The sequence below is a fragment of the Drosophila subpulchrella genome, chromosome 3R (assembly GCF_014743375.2).
Source record: "Drosophila subpulchrella strain 33 F10 #4 breed RU33 chromosome 3R, RU_Dsub_v1.1 Primary Assembly, whole genome shotgun sequence".
Classification (NCBI taxonomy): Eukaryota; Metazoa; Arthropoda; class Insecta; order Diptera; family Drosophilidae; genus Drosophila; species Drosophila subpulchrella.
The window spans coordinates 1,726,523-1,748,436 of record NC_050609.1 but is presented as its reverse complement, the minus strand read 5'-3'; the positions used below and the strand labels follow the sequence as shown (position 1 = coordinate 1,748,436).

The 21,914-nt window shown below is 39.2% G+C and overlaps 2 protein-coding genes across 6 annotated transcripts; one reads left to right on the top strand and one right to left on the bottom strand.

Annotated features, from left to right (window-relative positions):
• Nucleotides 1–707: 707 nt before the first annotated feature.
• On the top strand, nt 708–7,117 carry LOC119550523 (pyrokinin-1 receptor). 5 transcript variants are annotated; one of them, XM_037859263.1, is made up of 9 exons: nt 708–862; nt 1,962–2,060; nt 3,118–3,375; nt 3,847–4,012; nt 4,105–4,237; nt 4,933–5,131; nt 5,198–5,412; nt 5,736–5,849; nt 6,324–7,117. In XM_037859263.1, the coding sequence occupies exons 2-9, from the start codon at nt 2,054–2,056 to the stop codon at nt 6,909–6,911; spliced, it is 1,680 nt and encodes a 559-aa protein (XP_037715191.1). In that variant the 5' UTR covers nt 708–862; nt 1,962–2,053; the 3' UTR covers nt 6,912–7,117. The 5 variants fall into 5 exon arrangements, with proteins under 5 accessions (XP_037715191.1, XP_037715200.1, XP_037715175.1 ...); XM_037859272.1 differs by having other exon boundaries at nt 708–868; XM_037859247.1 differs by having other exon boundaries at nt 708–930.
• A 12,361-nt stretch (nt 7,118–19,478) lies between these two features.
• On the bottom strand, nt 19,479–21,911 carry LOC119553768 (peroxidase-like). The gene is made up of 5 exons (XM_037864378.1): nt 20,656–21,911; nt 20,253–20,592; nt 20,001–20,196; nt 19,841–19,946; nt 19,479–19,777 (listed from the first exon to the last, which is right to left on the bottom strand). Exons 1-5 carry the CDS (start codon nt 21,876–21,878, stop codon nt 19,696–19,698), a joined length of 1,947 nt encoding a protein of 648 aa, XP_037720306.1. The 5' UTR covers nt 21,879–21,911; the 3' UTR covers nt 19,479–19,695.
• Nucleotides 21,912–21,914: the final 3 nt, after the last annotated feature.

The window sequence follows — 21,914 nt, the reverse complement described above, 5'->3', positions numbered from 1 at the left end:
TTTTTTTAACAATTTAAGAATTTGTATTTTGTAAATATAGAACTAGCCAGATATTTATTTTTATTATTGTTTTCCAATATAATATATTACAATATATTATATTTATCCACTTCAATTAAAGATTCAACATTAATAATGAAGATTTATACTAATATAATGTTGGAACTCTTAATATTAATTAAGTTATATTATTCGTGACCTTTTAGCCATAGAACTAACACATTTGACTGCGGAAACTAGCTCAATTTTTATAAATTTCCGTTTTTATTCTTTGAGTGACCACTTCACCTTTCGCGGGCTGCCTTGACTTAAATTGATTGCGGTTGCGGGTTAAGCGGAGGGTTAAGTGGCGGCAAGGTCGCCATTTGCATTGTCCTTTGGCTCTGTTAACATAATAATCAAACAATTTGCCGCCCTGGCCAAATTAAAAGGCCACTAAATAAGATAAACTGCATGGTACTTCAGTACTATTTGCATTTTGATTACCCTTTTGCCGGGGGACCCTTCATATAAGACCGGAGACCCCAAAGCGCCGTCGCAGAGAGCCGAAAAGTGACGAAAAGCAACCGGTAGTTGTCCGCTGCCGACGTCGACTGCGCCGCCGGCGTCTCTGTTGCGTCGCTGTTAACGACCATGGCCCGAACGGGCTTTGTTGCCAAGATTTTTTGGCCAAAAACCCAGTCACTCGGATGCTGCGGCCCCTTGCTGTAGCCGTCGCCGTCGCTCTTGAATTTATGTTTTTTCGAAGACGTACAAAAACGAAGAAACGGGAAAACCATCAGTCATAATTTTTCGGTTCCGAGAATCATTCTACGTACCAGAATTAATCAGTGCCATACACAAATAGTTAAAGCCATTAATTGTGAGTGTGAGTGTGCGTGTTAATTTAACCCCAACTTTTCGTGTTCATTAATCAACATTTAGCACATGGTAAAAACTGATTAGCTGTATTGCAATAAAATACCCGAGAAATAAAACAAGAAACCCCAGAGAAAGTGAGTGAAAGAAGGGGTGGGGACAGGGGTGTACAAAGTGCAATGATCGCAAATGCGAATACAAAGTGACAAAATCAAAACAGTTCAAAGCCATAAAAAATAAATGCATTCCGAAAAATGTGGCAGGCATCGTTTGACAAATTTAAATTAAACGTGTTTTAAATGCACAAACGATAGCCAGCGAAAAATATAATTAATGGTCATTAGGTGGAATGAAAAGCCCCGAAACAGGAGCGACGAAACAGTTGTAAACAAGTTGCGAAATAAATAAGGCCTTATCGGGGCCTCAAGATCTCACCACATTGCCAGTGAAATCCATTGACCCGTAGCACTAATGGTGCAGAATCTATAATAATATATGCAAAACAAAATAGCGCAAATATGAAAAATAATAATAAACCAAATACAAAACTCATACATGGGCGGATGCATAATTTTCGGTGGGATGCTACAGGGTCGATCATCATTGAACATCAGATATCAGACATCAGACATCGGACGCCGAAACGAAAACAGAAAAATGAAAAAATGAAAACCAGTTTGATTGAATATACAATATAATAAAACCAAATTCGACAGCATTCTTTTGGCCGTGCATATATTGTAGAAACTTTTTTATGATAATGATAATGAAAACATCCAAAAACGGTCAGCACGGCCACAATAACAAAATATGGCCACCACAATGGGAATAACAGCGGCCAAAAACAAAAAAAACACTCATCATCTGAATGGAACAAAACTATGTTAATGTTATTAAGTCACCCGGTGTCCATTGGGAACTTTATCTTCCCCACCACCTGACCTTGAGTTTCGCAGCCCGTTTAATTTGTTTGCCACCAGGTGTTTGGGGGGGTCGTCTCCTTTTGAGTCGTCTCCTAAGCCCTGTAGCAACATTCTTAAGTTCATCTTGTGTACACAAATATTTTGACTAAACGCCACTTAGCAATTCAAATTAATTTTCAGCTTCCACTTTCCCTGAGCCTGGTCCTTTCTTCTCAGGACACCTGACTGCCTGACTGGCTGAGTGCCGCCTGCCAGTTAAAGGCCTTTCCAGGATGCCAGGTAAATAGGACACAAACACACTTTAAGACGACGTGTCTCTGTGGGGTGGACCATAGCAAGTAAAAAGTTTACGACTTTACTTAACAGCAATGAACAGACCCAATGGCGCAAATAATTTATGTAAATTTAGTAAACTCAAACCATTTAGTTAACAATTTTGGTATAACTTTATATGACATGTGGTTTTACATTTTATAAGTGAGTGTTTTGATAGGTTGATTTGAATTAAGCTTTGTGGAGTTTTCTTGTTCCTAGACATTTATATGTTCACTTAAAGTTATCAAAGTGGTCTGAGCCTGAAGTATCAGCACATTAAAAGAATGTGAGTGATATTTAGTGAAAGAATATCAAATTTTTTATACTACTTGTATATAACAATTTTACTGCTTCTAAATTCAACCAATTTTATTCAAATGTTGACTTTTTAATATTTCTAAAAAAAGTTGATTTTAGAAAAATTAATTCAAAGCATATTTTAAATCTGTAATAACTTAATCATTGCCAAAAAGGTAACCCTATATTGTCTATATCAATTATATTTAAGGAAATGCTTATACATTTTTTTAAAAAACAAGTAATCACATATATTTATTTTTTTGGCCTAAGAGTAGCGCTTCTAATTTAAAAAGACATTTTTTTTATGTGAACTAATAGAGGTCCCATCGGAGGATCTGTAGGTCCACCCCATTGCACACATCCGTACACAACATTTAATCCCACACCCATGACAACAGATTTTAAGTGGAGTGGCACTGGCCTGAGTCGAAAATGATGAGCCCCCGTAAGGGGCGTTATGAAAATATTATTTGAGAGCGAGAGCATCGATTGAAAATACATAAGCAGGGATCTGAGAATCCCGGAGAAATTCGAAATTAATAGTACGCACACACTTGAGGAAGCGAAAGAACACAACACACCATACACCATACAACATACACCACATCAAACTGACACACACCCATGGCAGTGAAAATGCTGCCCAGCAACAGTTCCGGTCTCCTGGCAACCGATCTGCAATTGTTTCACAATGAGAAATTCCTTTTGAATCTGACCCAAGTGCTGAACATCTCGGCGGACAATTTAACCAGCCTGCTGCAGGGTCTCGAACCCGAGGAGCTGCTGCCCACGGCGACCCCGATGACCCCGCTCTCCCTGCTGGCCACCCTCAGCGTGGGCTATGCCCTCATCTTTATAGCGGGGGTGCTGGGCAACCTCATCACCTGTATCGTCATATCGCGGAACAACTTCATGCACACGGCCACCAATTTCTACCTGTTCAACCTGGCCATATCCGACATGATCTTGCTGTGCTCCGGTGAGTAACAAAATATTATTTTATATTTTTCATAGACAAAGTTCATCGGTTCGATAAAGCAAATATCAAAAAGAGTTAAAGAATTATATATTAAATATATTTTTTTAATTATGTTGATGCTTAAGATATAAACAAGAAGTCAGGTGTTCTTATAAGTAGATCATCATTTTGATTCCTATCAGGCTTCCTTAAAGACTTATTATATGTTTATAATAGGTAGATTAGCAGGGAATATATAAATACTATTTAAGTTTTTGCAGTGTATAAATAAACAATATTTCCTTATTTGTATTACATTTTGAAATACATTATTATCTATTGCCCTGGTTTTGTTTATTCACTGAATTTTGTGTATCAAAATATTTCGCTTTTGACTTGTAAACATTGCGCCAAGTAAATAAGCTTTTCAAATATTTACCCGCACATTTTTGTTGAATTATTATTGTGAGTATTTTGCTGCTCCTCCATTAGGAATGCCCCAGGACCTGTATAACCTTTGGCACCCGGACAATTATCCCTTCAGCGACAGCATCTGCATATTGGAAAGCGTTCTCTCGGAAACGGCGGCCAATGCGACCGTTCTGACCATTACCGCCTTCACCGTCGAGCGATACATTGCCATTTGTCATCCGTTCAGGTGAGGAAACAACCTTTCCACTCAATCCCAATACCACTGCCCATTTCAATTTTTCCCCGAAACTTTCCTAATTGGTTCTGCTTTCGATACAGGCAGCACACGATGTCCAAGTTGTCACGGGCCGTGAAGTTCATATTTGCCATCTGGATAGCCGCCCTTTTGCTGGCCCTGCCCCAAGCCATCCAGTTTTCGGTGGTGATGCAGGGCATGGGATCCTCGTGCACGGTGCGTATGATTGATGGGTGGCCTTTAATCGTTTTCCCAGTGCCAGGTTAATTGAGTTATTGAGGTGGGTCGTTGACACCTTAGGGCATTTCCTGTTGACAGAATCATTCTATTAATAAAAGCCTTTTGACTAAAGCTGTACAGCCACTGCTTAAAAATTTAATAAATGTAATAGGTCTGATTACTTCTTTAAATTTATAGCAAATTGAATTTTATAATAAAGCGCGGAATAGTTTAACTGAAATAAAATAATGAAATTAAGAGTTTGGTTAAGTTATGTAATTGCTTGTTAAATTGTTGAAGTCTTTTAGAAAGGGATGCGTAAAAGAAGGATTTCTAGGTTTAAACCTACTTTGAATATAAAATGCGGTGAAGAAAACGACACTGCGTAATTCGATAAACGTTTTATTAGCCTAGGTAACATTTTTCAAAGAAGATAAAACCTTTTAGGAAGACTTAAATAAAAGTTATGCATTCAAGCTTTTGAAATTTTCTTACGAGTTTCCCACGCGAAACCTGACTTTTCTGAATTTACAACCACCACATGATCAATCAGAGGCAATCTTTTACGATGGTTGACTCAATTCAGGGTAATCAAATTTACAGCCTTGGCCCTGCGGCTGTGGCTGGCAGCCAAAACCATATCGTTTCGCCTGGTAAAGTGTATGTTTTTTTGTGCGATATGTCTGCTGCAGATGAAAAACGACTTCTTTGCCCATGTGTTTGCTGTGTCGGGCTTCCTGTTCTTCGGCGGACCCATGACGGCCATCTGCGTGCTGTACGTCCTCATCGGGGTGAAGCTGAAGAGGAGCAGACTCCTGCAGGCGCTTCCCAGGCGATGTTACGATGTGAACCGGGGGATAAGCGCCCAGACCCGAGTCATCCGGATGCTGGGTAAGCAGGATATGAAATATCCGATATAACTCATGGTTGCATCATAGCCCCCCTCCCATTTTCCAGTGGCTGTGGCCGTGGCATTCTTCATCTGCTGGGCCCCCTTCCACGCCCAGCGCCTGATGGCCGTCTATGGCTCCTCCTCGGGCATCGAGTCCCAGTGGTTCAACGACGTGTTCAGCATCCTCGACTACACGTCCGGCGTCCTCTACTTCCTCTCCACCTGCATCAACCCGCTGCTCTACAACATCATGAGCCACAAGTTCCGAGAGGCCTTCAAGGTGAGCCAGCCCCCAGAAATTAGTTTTTATTGGCTTCATTAAAGTCGTGGTTTCAAGAAATCGATTTTAGGTGTGCAGACTCTGCTGCAGAAGAAAACCTTCACTTTTAAATTGAATTAAAAATATGTTTTAACATAAAAATTGGTTTTCATGCAACTTTTTTTAGACAGAAATGTATAGGTAAATTTTAAAAAAATTATTTAACTACAGATATAGTTATTTAATTTTGACAGCTTTTTTTAGCCGTTAGAAAAAACCTACAATCTTAGGGAGTCATTTCACCTTCCCCGAGCGATTTTATAACAGCTTGAGAATCATTTAAGGTAACCTTGGCTAGACAATTTGGACTGGGTGGCAAAAACCAAGGAAGAGGGCTGCCCCACACCTACAGCGCTCTGCGGCGTAATCAGACGGGTTCCTTGCGACTTCATACAACGGTGAGTACACTGAGAGAAAAAGTAGAAATCCTAAAGTGGAACTTATCTCTACAAAACTACCAACGATAAACCAATAACAATTGTTTACAAAAATAATAACACATGTTATTTTTTAAACATTAATGTTATTTGAAAATAAAAGATTTTGTATGGTAAGGATTCTATATATTCCTTGACACTGACATTTTAATTTCAATTTACTTTGATAGTGGTTATATTTATTTAGCAAGTTACAAATTTTAAAAGAATTTAGCTGAGCTTATGATATAAATCTTATAAATCATAGACAAGCTTTATATAACTCGAACCACTTTTATTATTGTTATTATTATTATTGAGCTTCTAGTTATAAAATACTTTTCCCAATAGTTTACTATTTCAACATACAGAAACTTTGAGTTAGGAAAGTTTGAGTTAAGGAAGTTTAACTAAGGTCTTAGATATTATAATGCTTCTTCTGATTTCCTCCAACAGGACAGCGTTCGGACCACCATGACTTCCACGACGACGACCACGACGGGATTGAATGGCTGTGGCAATGGCAATGGGGCGGCAACAGGTCCGGCGGTACGACTGAACCGCGTGTCCTTGGACAGCAGCCATTTGCAAGGACAGAATCGCAGTCGGCAGGACCTCTTCGATAACCCACGCCGTACTCTCCAGACGCAAATATCCCAGCTGTCATCGGTGGGCGATGCCCACTCGCTGCTCGAGGAGGATTTGCAATTTCCCGCGGAACCACTGCAGCGACAGCCCACCATGTGCTCCATTGATGAGCTCACAGATGACTTGGCCATCTCTCGGTCACGCCTCAAGCTGACGCGCATCACCCGCCCACTGGCCACAGTGGGGGCGGGGGGCGTGGCAGGGGGCGTGAGTGGTGACGAGTCGAGTGGCAAAGTGCGCAAGGCGAAAGTGAAAGCGCTCAAGAGCTCAAGCGCTCTCAAGGGTCTCAGGGCCAAATTCAATTGGCGTGCCAGACGCAAAGGCAGCCACAAACCGCAGGTTAAGGAGGCCGCGGTGGCAGTCGACGAGGCTGGGGAGCGGGGATCGGCTTTTTAAAGGGGTCCCACCATACCCAGCCATCCCGCAACCCCTTTCTCTGGAGGAGAAAGCCATCTCCGGAGTCCATTCCAGTGCCACCCACAGACATTACACACACACAACTGTGATATGAGCAGCAAGCGCCTCTCCAGCTTGTTTGTGTTTACTTTAGACAAATATATTCCAAGTTGGGGTCAATTAAACTATATAGTTGTCCTGGCCAATAATTGTATAGCCCAAAGCTATAGTTTGAATTCTAGTTTTAGTATCGTACTTGTAATCGAATCGCGTTGAACCGCAATAAACTAGTAGTTCATTCTCTGTTCAAAAAGGTCGATGGTGTTTTATTTCTGAGATGTGGTTTTATAAAAGTGCAAAACTTGATGGAATCCCCAATAAAAAATGAAAAACCGCTAAAAAATTAGTATTTTTGACTAAAATCTAAAACCCATTTTTTCGACCTAAACTATCAATGTTTTGTCTGCCATATTGCTACAAAACGTCCGAATAAGGAATGTCATACCTCGTTGAGCTCGAAGTTTAATTTCCAATCCACTGGCATTCGAACCTAGAAATTTTTTATTTTTGCCATTTTTCCTAAAAAAAAGATGATGTAACCCCTTATAAAAGTGCGAAAATTGGTCAAAAAATAAACTTTCTTTAAAATGATGACAATTGTTAGCATAAGAAGCAAGCTGTTCAAAACAGTAGGCCTTTTAGCTCTGCGCCTTGATTTGGAGAAACTGCGTTTGAAAAACCATTAAAAAAGTAGTAGCAAGCAGCTCAAAACAGTTGTTCTTTTGGCTGTACGCCTTGATTTGGCTACACTTCTATTGAAAAACCTTCCTTCAATTACATTTTTCTCAGTGAATAAAACGCAGTAGACAGAAGATATTTATTTGATACTCCCCGCATATTTCATTTTACAAAGAATAAGGATCAAGTCGGGGATTATCCAGACGAGGGTTCAACGGGCGACTGGCTAATGACTGTCAGTAAAAAGAGGGCATAGACGAAATCGCACTGCATCATAATCCCGGGCCATTAAGATCCTTATCTCGCGCACAAATTCGCTTTTCGGTCTGAAGTCTAGACGATGGATGAAAACCAAAGTCGCGAATTGGCTAATATTCGCGGGAAAACTGCTGAGTATGTGCTTGTGCTTGTGAGCAGTGACTAATTACCATGCCATAACTAAGTGTCCCAGAGAATTTAGTTTTAATATCAGCGAATGCAATTTGTCAAGCGGGCAGACCAGACTTGTCGTGTATGCAGCCCGAAATAAATGGCTTTTAATTCATAAAGTGCAGCATATGTTGCCAAGATGTGGCCGCCATGAATAAATGAAACCGCAAAAACTTTACTTCATTTGCACAAAAGTTTTAGAATTAATGTTCATTTTCGGTTGCACTTAGGTAAGCACAAGTTGGGTGTTACTTCACAATTAGCTGGCAAAATATTACAACGACCGAAAAGCTTATGCAACATAACACATCGTTAGTTGGGGGCTTAGGTCCAGGGAATTTAGCCCACAAATTGGCTACATTTCCTCTGAGTTCTTCTAAAATCTGAAATTTTTGCCGAAATCCTTCTCTGTAAAATGCGTTGTTTAAAATCCAGAACATTCTCTGAAAAAATCCTTGAAATGGCAGGATAACATGGAAAATATCGTGTTTAAATTGCATCAATTAAAAACTTGGGTACTATAGCAAAATCTGCAGAAACCTTAGGAGCGTAAAATGTTTTATATTATTTTCTCCGAATACCGAAACTTTTTTTCAGATGTAACTTTATTGGTAGTTACATCTGAAAAAGGTTTCTGCTAATTTTACTATAGTACCCAAATTTTTAATTGATGCAATTTAAACACAAAGAATTTTTTAAAGACATTAACAGTTTCTTTATTTTATGGCAAGTTACCTTAAATATTCAAATATGATAACCTTACCAATAACAAACTAATTCATATATCTTCTAAACTGATGGACAGGCAAATTTGCTTGATGTTCTATTCCTGGTGTTTAGACAATATTGACAACTCCTTAATGCCAGATACAAGATGCTAATCCGTAACACACGCCCAGGCGCTCCACTTTTTATGGCCGGCGACCGAAACAACTTTCTGCGTCTGTTTGTCTGGGTCGGGACCCTTTTCCATCAATGGGCCACCAACATTTATGCGACATAAAAGTCAAAGGCTGTCAAATAGTTTCGATGAACTTCATCATTTTTATGCGCACAACAAAAATAAACCAAGAACACACATGGTAGAAGAACAAAAAAATAAACTCGTAGATAACCATTACTTTGGCACAACCGCACAATAAATTTGAGTGGGTTTCATTTTGTGCAAATTTACTATCACTTGTCTCGATGGATAGTAGACTGAAAGCAATTGGAGCATTCAATTTACGGGGCAGCCTAAAAGCCTTTCTCTGAGCTGAGCAGAGCACACCCATTTTAAATTCCCCGATGCGCCTTTGTTCATATCACGCATACGCAGTGTGTGCCTGCGACCGTCATAACGCATAAATATGGGATAAATAAGCAATTCGGTGCAAAGAGGCGATGGCTGGCTGGCGAAATGAAGCCAAACCGATCCCAGTGACCATGCAATAAACTCTCAATTTCATTTATATGTATGAGCCATGTTAGCAATTCAAATGGACGATGTGCCAGATTCCCTAAGCCCTACATAGGCATCCCTATATATACGAACCCCCTCATATGAGGTGGGCGTGCCGAACCAATCAAGCCGTGAAATATCGTTGCCTACTTTCCGCGGCCATCAATTTGTGGTGGAAAAATGGAATGGAATTTATGATCTGCAAAATCGCTTGAACGCCAACCACTTAACCCCCCTGATTGCTTTGCATAACACTCTATTAATTAGGAGCCTGCCCAACCAGGCGCACATGTTGCAATTAGGAGGGGAAACCGAGGGGATGTCGAGTATCTTTAATGAGTCCAAACAAGTGAAAATACTGAAAAATCCACAAGGCTGACTAGGGTGAGCCACCATTGCTTATCATAGGAATTTAAGATACTTTTTATAAAGCACTATCTGATGTAAATATTTTTGGGTTTGTAAACCAACATTTTGCATACCCATAGATAGATAGATAGTAGACCTTAAATTATAATCTTTGCTATATCAGCTTGCTAATTTATTTTTTATTCTAAATGAAAAGTATTTCGTTTTGAGATGGTTAATTGAATTAAATGATATAAATGTATAAATAACTATCTTAAATCTATTTAAACCCATTAGCAACTTACTTTTAAGGCACCTAATGAGTGCCAAAAGGTAGTTTTCAGGGCCACCCCAATGCATCTGGAACCCCAAACACATCGGACAGTGCGTTTGGGATTATATATATAGACCGACCCAGTTTTTTTTCTATCGCATCCCCTTATTATAGAAAAGATGCCTGTGTGGCCGGATCCACTTGGCACGTACGGATTGATGATTCCATTTGGGAATTGTGCTGGTGATATGATAGTTGATATCCTTGACTTTTCGACTGGCCGCTGTGTGTGCTTAATTTATGCGTTTGCTTAGTACCATCCCAAACCTTTTCATCCTTTAACTCTGAACACAGATCTGGTTTCTTGGTTTTGTAGCTGTTGTTTGCTGTGGGCGTTGTCGCATGGCATTGTTCTGAGCATTTCGCACGTAGTTACTCCCCGTAGGAGTGTACTCATAAAAGCAAATTTCATTGGTTTTGACACGAGGCAGCAGCTCAATATGGTTGAATTGCCAAAACACCAAGTAAACTGCAATTCAATCGCTGACTCGTCCTTTCCCAGGCGACGACTTTAATGCTAAATCACCCACACTTGCTTCCGGAAAAAAGAAATCATTAAATTCGTATGGTCGTTAAATTATTTCTAACACTTATTTTAATATATTACATTCCTTTGTAAATATTTCCTCAAAAAAATATACTACTACTAGACACTGACTAATAACTTTTTTAATTTTGTTAAGCATCTTCTCGTTTATAACTTTATAACCCCTCCCTGAAAACCCATATAAATATATTCAATATAAACAGTTGGGATCGATTTCAAAACTAGTTTTCTGATAAAATCAGGAATTCGTTAATATACATTTTTAAAAGCTTTCGATGTTAAACAGCAAACTCTCAAGTACAGTAAATAATTCTTAACAAAATGCAAAATTCAGCTCATCAAATGGCACGAGCTATCAGTTATTCATACATATACATTTTGTTTGCATTTAATATATTCCGTATCATTTTATAAAAGGCGTGCGACCCTGTCGCAGTTCATATTCGACTGAAATAAAAATAGATGACAGCAGCTATAATTATGATGCATGACACATAAACATGGGTCTTAAGGTCTAAAACTGTCAGCCAATGCATTTTTTATGGTCAGCTTATGTTTATATTTTAAGTTTCAGGCATACATAAATATTAAATAGCAAGAAGTCGGTATAATTCCATTAACCAATCGGCGTGAAATCATCAAGGGCAGGTCTACGATTCTGGTTTATCTTGGTCCACCATCAATGGATTTGCAAAATATTAATAAACACGCCCAAAGAATTGCCGGCAACCGGTTATTTTGAAGTTAGCATATAATTAGTATTTGATATGATAATGATTCCTTGATCAGATGTTTAATTAAACAGGCAGTGAGTGCATTTTAGTAAAAATAATATTAAAATAGAACAATAGAACGTCTATGAATTTTTGTATAAATTAGTTACCTTTGCGATGAAATCGTTATTATATCCTATTTTTTTGAAGAATAATATCTAAAAATACCAATTACGTGAGCAAAAAATTCTAAAAAAGGTAATTCAATGAACTTACGTTCTCCAAATTCACCAGAATTGCTCGATTTCATTTAAGATCATAGCAATTTATAATGCATTTTAAGGAAAATAAATGAACGGATCAATGAAAAATCAAAGGCAAAGACTTGGTCATGACGTTGGCCATAAATGCAGTCGGATTCCGGATTTTAATGCTCGCTACCAAAACAAGACCGCAAATTTATGACTGGCTGTTAAAAAATACCGCCTAGCACAAAGAAATTATTGAATCGAATGGCGGCATAACAATCCTAATTAATTGTAAACAAGCCATGAAAAACATCAGCTCATACTCATAGTACGCACACACTCGGCACTTGGAGCTCATTTATATGGCACAAGGGTGGGAGGTGGATGGGTGGTTGGGTGGTTGAGTGGGCGGTGGGTGGTGCTTTATGGGTGGTGCTGCTCATTGTGATCCCTTTCGCTGCACCACACGTTGCGAGTGTGTGCGTGAGAGCAAAGAGTGACGGCTTCGCCGACGGTTTCCATTTGTACGATATACAATAATATTTTGATTGACTTCCCCCCATCCTAAAAGCGGAATGAGCAGCACAACAAAGTGGCATTTGATTTACGCCGACACGGAAAACAAGTTGTTAAGTCTACTCAATCCGCGAACCGTTTACTCGACTACGGGAGGCGCCATTAGCACGGTGGGTTTGCTCGCTGGGAGATATCAAGCAAAATATATATCAATGATGAGATTAATTAGGTGGAATGTTTTATCAGTTTTGAGAATTTTATGACTAACAATATATAAACAGAAATTAATTTAAGCGTTCTCGTTGAATTTTAAGTGGCGTTTGTTAAATCATGTTATTTTAATGTTTACTTTAATCAAATTTAAGTTTCTTCATTAAAGTGCTTTCTACACTCAAAAAAGAATTTGGCATAAATTTTAAAATGGCGATTTTTATTTAAATTTTGCAAATAATTCTCTATTCAGTATTCTTTACTTTTTTGGAATTTAGAACTTTATTTTTATTAATTAACAACGTCTTACCTGCATTTACTTAAATTATTTTAACTTTTCTTAAATCAGATTCCTTTAAAGAGGTCACAACAAAATTTATTATAGCTTGTTATGGATCTGAAAAAATGTGTGTAAATTTTGAATAGCATTAGGCTTAGTACACCCCTCAATTATTTGAAGAGCATTCGCAGTGCCACTTGAAAAACAGTCTAGCATAATTGTGTTGTGCAGTCCTATATTTAAATGCTTGTTTTCCGATTCTTTACGTGGAACGGGAATCACAGACGGCGCTGCCGTCGCAAGAGTCAAATACCTCATTCGTCAATAAAATAAAATTATGATTCATTGTTTGCCGGCAGCGTAGCAAACGCCTTCGAGTATCGCATCGCATTTTTTGGCCCAGATCAAAGTGTAGCCATCGGGAATATTGTAAACATCTTAATTTGCATATAAATACGCATGGGTAATTTCTGTGTAATTTTTTGGAATAAGATTTATGTGACCGCGACGAAATTTGCGTGTGTGCGCGGATTTATATTTATGGTCTGGCGAGAGGTCGGGGAAGCCGCACAGATTTGTCAGTTCATTAAAAATGAAGTGAGTGTAAATGTTAATGAATTTTGCGTAAATGGAGCGCCCACCACAATTGTCAGCCAGCTTGGACAGGCGTGACCAGAAGATGTCACATTGTGGCCAGTCCAAAGCTGTTAATCTACCAGTTCTGACGTTTGTTTTCCACTCGGGAAAAATAGATTTGTTTGGTTTTATCGATAAAATTAAGCCTTTATAAGCGCACGATATTAAACATTCAAGATTCCAACCCATTGTGTATGGTTTTCATATTTTATTTAAGTATATTTCCTATTTTATATTATACCTTTTGTTATGGGGAACAATTGTTGAAGGGCTTTCTGCTTCAAAATTCAATAGGTGCAATCGAGGAAGGGATCTTGCATCTGTTTTTTTAGCAAACTATAAAATATTTAGAATATATGTATTTAGGGCAATTAAAAGCTACAACCAGCATGTTAAAATATATGATGTTTCCTAGCATCTTCATAACTACTCACTCCTGTAAAATATTTATGAAAATAAATGTGCAACGTTATAATAAAAACGAGTAAATTTGTAAAGAATTAGTTTACACTACTTTTGAATACATTAAAAATATTATAGTTGTAATTTGAAAAGTTTTCGGTTAGTGTGATATTTTATAAGTTTTAATTGCACTCAGACTGGCTGGCATCTGGCATCTAATTAAAATGCAACTAGCGCAGTGGCAAATGCCGCACAATTTGTTGGGATATAAATTCAAATCAGTGTCGAAGCGGCACCCCAGCCATGGGCATCGAAACTTTTCCAATAAACGCAGCTTATCGGGTGTCCGACTCGGTTCAGGCCGGGCCAAGGCAAATGCTCGGCGCATGGCATAAAGAAGCGAATGCAAAGGGAAAAGCGTTAACGGATATTGCTCTGCGAAATCACGAAATCCAAATGCAATGGCTTTGCCATTATTTACCACAGGCAAATTAAGTATACGCATCGTGCGCACGAACCAAGTTTCGCAATGATTGCAATGCTGTTAAATTAGCTAGTAACTTCGTGTCCCTTTGATATTTTGGCATTTGCATAACATAAGCTGTATCAACTTTCCCCCCCATTTAGGCCAGCGCCATTTGTTACCGACTATTTGCTATTTGTTTTGGCATTTTTTGTGTATTTATGAGCCTGTTTGGTAAGCGAAAAACAAATGGCCATAAATCAGGAGTCATATTCCGGCCACAGACAATGTTCCGAGCTGCCATGTAAATAGCGAAACTAACAAAAAACCAAAAGGAACCAGAATGGGGGCCAACAAAAAACGTTTACAATTTAATTATGGCACTTGAACTGCATTTTAAAGTCGCATCGGCTTGGAGTTCACTCACATCACGTATACGCCATGCATGCCCATGCCGAAGGAGAATGAGAGCGACAGCGCGTGTGGGATTTTAATTACAGACAGTCGCGCCATTAAAGGCTTTATGGCACTTCTTTACCAACAATTTTATGGCCAGCGACAAGCCAGAATAAATTTTATGCACTTTTTTTTGGTTGATTCCCAACAAGGATCAGGCAGATATGTACGGGTAGTGGCATCAGGACGATACTCAGAGCCGTAATCTGCATTCAACTACAATCCCATCAAGTGATTTTGCCAACAACTACTCGAATACCAAAAATTGTGAACAATTCTCGAATATTTTCAATTGGATTTTCGTTGCCTTAAATCTATGCAAGTATAGTATTTATGTGTATCTCTCTGCACCACTAGACTTAAGAGCTTAATTGTTTTTCGATTGGTAAATTTAAATTGTTATGGCTTTTAGTTCTGTTTGAGTTGAGCCATACACACACAGGCACTTTAACAAATTCCTAAATTATATAAATAAACCAACTGGTTTATGGATAAACAAAGCTGTTCAACAAAAACATTAAAATCAACATGGTATAATTTATTTTCTTCTTTATGCCAAGGGAATATTTATCACGAGGGATGATCCAGTTCTTAGTTCTATATATACTATAGATTATTTGTATTATTTTATGATATAAGGGATAATAGTAATAAAGAATGTTATTAAATAGGTATAAGTATTTTCTACCTTAATTTTAATAAGGTGGTTTTTGAAATTAAAGTACTTTGCCAAGTTCCTCGGCTCTGAGGAACAAAAATATGCCGAAGCCACTTTTCCACGCTCCATTTAATCGCTTTTTCCGCTTTAATTGCGTTCAATACTGCCGATAGTTCTCGATTTGTGTAGTCCATTAAGTGTCGCAAGTTGGCTGTAATGGAGGAGGATCCATGGAAACGATGCAGATATTTCCGAACCGGGCCTTAAGTGGCACTTTAATTTTAACGAGCGTTTAATGTGCCTTTAATTACGAAAGCCGCTTGCACCCTGCCTTTGGGTTGATTGAATGTTTGCCGTTGAAATTGAGATTAATAGCCGGGGTGAAGGAGACGGACCGGAAAAGTAGACTCTATTCATACAACATAAACGAGGGTACATCCTGTCTTCTCAGGTCCTTCGTTTTGCCTTTCCTTTCATGGACCCCAAAGTCTGCGGGTCCATCCATCCAAGTGGGTCTGTTTTTTGTCTCGCCACTGACAAAATGCAATATTAATCATGTCGAGAGCCCAACCGGTCGGTGAAATTCCGGTTGATTTCCCACAGCACCATTCAGCAGACAGGCAATTCAATTAGCAGCTAATGAAGTAATTCCGCCAGGTCGCCAATTAATTTACTTTATTCTTAAGCCATCGGAGTACGCTTCAACAGGTTTTGCGGTCATAAAAGTGTCCCGGCAGGAAATTGGGAAAATATTCCATACGACTGTCATTTCAGATGTAAGATAGCCAAAGTAAACACTTAAACGTGAGAATGACAGTCCTGTCATCTCTGCACTTTTTTGTGTCTACGGACACCAGGATTTAATGGTATTTCGGGGGGTAGGCAATTATTTTTTATTGACCGACCAGCATGTGAGTGCATATGAATGGTAATCACGATCTGAATTATTCAGTGTGCCGCTTTGATTCTCTGTTTGTCTGGGAAACACAGCTGTTACTGTCACAGATATTAAAAAGATGTACAGAAATTAGTTGAACAGCTTTCGATAAATATAAAATGAAATCGCTTGTAACTAAGCCTTAAACATAGATGTATGCCTGTCTGAGTTCTAGTGAATTTAAATGGCAAAGCGTTTAATTTAAAGTTGCTTTTATTTTGATTACAAATGACTTGCTTTGCGCCCCTTTGCTGTTTGAAGAGGCAAATAAGTTTGCTTGGCCCAGGGCCAACTATTCATTCACTGGGAAAAACCTTTTAAGATATTCAGAAAATAAAATAAACTATCCTTTAAAGTGGAAACATTTCACTACTAATATTTGAATCTTTCTGTGTGAAAAATACAGCTTTTAAAATATTAGAAAATAAAACAAAAATAGAGATAATTAATAAAATTGAGTTAAAGTATAAATATAAATATATCACTTTGTAAAAAAATTATAGGTTTCAGTAGATTTCACTCTTATATGAACTATAAAAAATATCTAAAATTTAAGAACATGTTGTTGAGTAATTTTACGATACCTTTATAAGTCAATATTTTCTTTCAATTATTTTTTGAATGCATTTACCAGAAGTTTAGTTAGCTCTTAAATTCGTATTATACTATATAAAGAACTTAATTATAAAAGAAAATTTAAAAATATTAAAACTTTTTTAATGTGTTAGTACTTAAATGTTTATAAGTTTAAAATCTTTTATTCAATTATGTTAAGGAAGCGTATCTTATGCATAAATTGCATTACATTTTGGAGAAGAATTTAAAACTCTTGGGCTTAAAATTAAGCAGAATTGTGAGTTAGAGGACTTTTGGTTATGCTTATATCAAAAGCCACATTTAAGAGAGAACTGGCTCTCATATTTCCTTCGAGTGCCGACTTTTGCCAGTGAGTGGGCCAACTTTATGGCACACAGGGGCATAGACAAAGGCCAAATGAGATGGCTTGCATTGGTAACCGACTCCCGTCGGATGGCCAATTTGGACGCCTGCAGCTGTTACAGTTCCAGAAGTTGGCCGTCTGCTTGATTCGGCCCGATGTTCATTATCTCGTCTCAATTGGGCGCCCGTACAATGCATTAATAGTTGGTCGGGCCAGACGAGTCAATTGTGCGACCTTGGCGCTGGCGTGTGGCTGCTAAATGGTTCTTAAAGATTCCGGCAAACTGATTTTTTCAACCTTAAATCGCATGCTGACACCCTCGGCCAATTTACGAACGAAATCAAATCGAAACACTGGCATATAGAGATAAATCGTTGTCATGGCGGCAGCAGATTATTGGTGCCCAACTTGAAATGCCATTGCTGTTGCAAAATATTGTCATTTATTGTGCAAATGATGGCGATAACTCAGCGATGCCGAGTCGAAATTTATGCACTCCCATGGGCTTCCGCCTCAGTATTTATTATATGTACATGATGCCCCCTGACATGTCGTCATCATTTTTGCGTGTTGGATACGCATCATTTGAGTGATTCTGATTGACTTTCGAGCGGCCTCCTAATCGGTTACACAGCCCTATCAATTCCACTCGTAAACAATTTCGGAAAGTGTCCTGTTTACGTCAGACATTGTCAACACGAAAACAGTGTTTGATGTCCCTCCCCTGGCCGTGGATCATAAACACTTTTGGCCATACAGTATCGGTCATATAAAATACATCCATAAAATGAGACACAAACGGAATTAAGCAAACACTAGTGCGCCGTTAGTTGTTTCCGGTTCCGCAATTTCATTGGCCAGCCTGCCAGAAAGTATGCATCGAAATGTTTCCCTCGTGTCGGATAATAAACACATAAATATGGACCGAGTTTCACTTCAAGGTCGAAATCAGGCAATCAACGGATTTAGTTACAATCGAAGCCAATCATGTGCCTGTGCCGAGAAACAAACCATAAAAATCCACATAAAATATAATTGAAAGACTTGTAAGTTCCTCTTTAAACGACTTTCGCGTGCGTTGTTTTTTGAGGCTAGTGCGATTTTTAGCTAAGATATGGCTTTGAAATTGCGATTCTTATTATGGTTCTGACACAAGGGATATATATTATTTTTGCTTTTGTCTGATAAAGAGAGAATAAAAAGAGAATAATAGGATAGTTTAAGGTCAAGTGTACTTCAACACTTTAACTCTGAAATATATTTAGACATCATTTTTTAAATATAGGCCATCAAGATGTTTTAAAATTAAAATTCTAGTATGTTATGAAGATAAAAAGTATACCCTGATTGTCAAAACTAAATAGTATTCTCTGAAACAAATTCTATATTTTAATACAAAAGAATACATATATTCATTATATATGTACATTTTATATGTCCAGTGAGTTTTATCAAGAGGCGCGTTGAGTCAACAATGGAACTTTCTTATTATGTGGTTCCAGTGGTGGCTGGGTTACCCCACGGGCACAGTGAATTCCGCAAAAGGCATTCGATATACGGTCTTATATCGATGGCCTCAGTGGTCGGAGGGCTGAGCACTATTAGCACGGCAACCAAGATGGTCATCAAGAAAACGGAGAACTGCATGGTGACTGGGTGACTGTTTTACTACGTCTCACTCCAAACGGTTTCCAATTTTATACTCGTAGAAAAGCTATTCTTTGCCCAGTTGGGTAAAGTTTTCTTAAACTTTATTTGTGGTTGCTCACAAATATTTACGGGCTGATTGTATGGGATTAAACAATGATAGTACAATTTGTTACACTGAGACATTTACTGAGATAAAAACTGGGTCAAAACCTTTAAAAAAACGATAAAAGGTTTTTTAATAATTTTAAAAATTTGTATTAAGCGTTTAACTTTTTATAATATTTTAGCCCTGTTTTTTGCATCTTATTCTCTATGTATAAAATAAACGTCGTCAAATCGATCCTCTCTTTAAATAAATATAAGTTATAGTCGTTAAGTTGTATTTTTTTTTACAAAATTATTATTAATTCGCCTCAGACTCATTAACAAGTGTAGCGTGCCATTTGTTTAACTGATCATAAAGAATCAACTATTTAATGCTTTGATGTTTATCAGCACTCAATGATGAGCTTGCAACCGAGTCTATGATATTTACTAATAAAATATAAATTGTGTTAGGACAACACATTATTACCAAACAAAATAGCAATTGTATACTTTTTTAACAATCATCTTTATTTCAATGAAGATTATCCGTAAAGTAACATAAATATCTGAGCTAGTTAAGTAAATATTTTTAAACAGAATATCACAAATTCAAAAACAAAATTCACTTTGTTATTGGATTGTGTAAAATAGTTATTGCCAAAAATGATAGGCAAATTAATAAAGATTTCGGCATCTGAAAGAACAAATTGGGCAGCCCAATTTGTTTTAGATACATTTACTAGTAATGCCATTAGTGTACACGTTGAGGCGTGAGATCCTGCCACTTGCTAAGATCGATTTGGGGTATGAAATTGCAGTTGAGTAGTAAGTTGCTATGGATAGAGACATAATATATAAAAGAGATAGTTTATAAATAAAAAAAATTATTGACTTACTGTGAGTTCGGGAATACAAATACGTTTGGCTGAATTAAATGCAGATAGTTGGCGTTGTTGCAGAACAAGCTGGCCAGGCTCACTTTTCGGATCTCTGCCAGTTGAACTGTGAATTGGGAATTTTAAAATTCTGTTGTCTTTATAAATAACATCCACTTACCACGTGTAAATCCACCTGCGTTCTCTCGCTCGAAGAAAAACCTATCGCCGCGACGTGTGTTCAGGAACTGTTTTCCCACTATACACAATAGAGTGGGTCCAAAAAGAGCATCTGGGACATGGTATTCCAGAGTTCCAGCTACACCTAGCTCCACATGATCCGGAGTGGCGTACAATCGACGCAACAGTGATATTTTCTACATCAAAATTAAATACAGTCTTCCGATTTACAATAACTATCACTAAAAGCTACCTCTCCGGGAATCTCGTGAGCAAAATCAGCCCAATCCACAGCTCTACGCAATCCGCAGAACTCTCGCACATCGTTGTAGGAGGCCAAGCCGAAGTCTCGTGCCCTCTGAATATCTATAGCCTTCAGATCCGATCCGTAGTCCTCGAACTCCTTGCGGTTGAAGTAGTGTTTGATCTCCCGATCGATGTTACCATCCGATCGCTTGTGCAGCTGAGTGGCCAAACCTCTCAGTAGAGCATCGAAGTTGTCGGCTGTATCCAGTAAGCGGATGGTCTCCGTTCGACTGATGTAATCACTCAGGCGCAGCGTTTGGTTAGAGTTGCGATCGGGGGCAACCAGCCTATACAAAAAATTAATTTAATATTAAATAATGAAACCTTGCTATATCAAATCGAATACTTACGAGAACCAGCCGGGAATCTGGTTGTGGGCGTAGCGGAAGGCAGCGGCGGAAAACTCCGCATAGGCAGCAGGATTGACTGTCTCATCGTAGTCGTTCACGTACTCAGTCGGCTCCACTGGATAGATCAGGCCATTCAGGTAGGTATAAGTGCGACCCACGAACAGCGGCAGCCAGTCGTAGTAGGTGATCTTCTGGAACTGGGCTATGTTGATCTTGCGAGCCTCCTGGAAGATGCGCTCGTCATCGTGGTCGGGGTTAATCAGCGCCAGATTCTCGGCCAGACGATTGTGCTCCCGCACCAGCAGAGTCTGCAGCACGGCGATGGTGGGCAATAATTGGTTACGCTTGTCGGGCATACTATAGCACTCGCTCTTGGACCCGCACTCGCCATTCTCATTTTGGCTTACCGGCAGCCAGTGCTGTCCATTCGTGTAGCTTGTCCTCAAAAGACCGCCCTTGAACAGTCTCACTTTCCTGTTTTGCGATGGATTGTTGCCATAGACCGTGGAGAGATCCAGGTAGGCAGTGTCCACCGACAGCTTTTCGGGATAGGGTGATCCAGTCTTCGGGCAAATGGCATCCGCTTCGGACACACTGCGAGCAAAGTGCAGGCAGGTCTTGCCCGTGTGATAGGCGATGGGTCCTCCACGTGGCAGACTAATGGTCAGACAGCGGGGATGACGTGGCTCGGCACAGCAATCCTTGGGAGCTCCCTGTGTGCTCAGTTTGCTAATGTCATGGGCCACGAACTGTCCCCATTGCATGGCCGCCATGGTGCGGAACAGATCGTTCCTCGTCTGCTCGCCGTACAGGGACAAGGAGATTAGTCGGGCATTCGGAGCCTGCTCCACTTGACGGGGAGGCAAGAGCCTGCGATATGGTGAAACGGAAATTCCAAACTCCGGATACAACAGGTTATTGCACGATCCATCCAAAGTTCGGTAGTGCACATTTCGAGTATCATTCAGGCAGTTGCGAGGCGGAATGCCACACCTTAAAGCCTGTTGAGGAGCAGAAGGCTCGGTCCAACTGTTGTGCACACTGTTGGAATTGTACTTGGGCATAAAGTCCTTGATCAAGGCATCCAAACTTCCGTCACTGACCGCGGGACGAATTTCAAAAGCATTCCGTTTGGAACGGGACAAGGGCTCCGTCGCCGAAAACGGACACCTGGTGGCCACCGCCACAGCCAACAAGCTCAGAACCACCAGAAACACTCTCATAGCACCGACGACACAACAAAACTCAATGCAGCACCA

Excerpts from the sequence above, each read along its gene's own strand:
- LOC119553768 (XM_037864378.1), bottom strand. The coding sequence starts at position 21,878 with ATGAGAGTGTTTCTGGTGGTTCTGAGCTTGTTGGCTGTGGCGGTGGCC. Across the intron at positions 20,197-20,252 it reads CTCACGAGATTCCCGGAGAG|AAAATATCACTGTTGCGTCG; the intron begins GTAGCTTTTAGT and ends ATTTTGATGTAG. Across the intron at positions 19,778-19,840 it reads TTTGTATTCCCGAACTCACA|CAACTTACTACTCAACTGCA; the intron begins GTAAGTCAATAA and ends CTCTATCCATAG.
- LOC119550523 (XM_037859237.1), top strand. The coding sequence starts at position 3,021 with ATGGCAGTGAAAATGCTGCCCAGCAACAGTTCCGGTCTCCTGGCAACC. Across the intron at positions 4,013-4,104 it reads GCCATTTGTCATCCGTTCAG|GCAGCACACGATGTCCAAGT; the intron begins GTGAGGAAACAA and ends CTTTCGATACAG. Across the intron at positions 4,238-4,932 it reads GCATGGGATCCTCGTGCACG|ATGAAAAACGACTTCTTTGC; the intron begins GTGCGTATGATT and ends TGTCTGCTGCAG.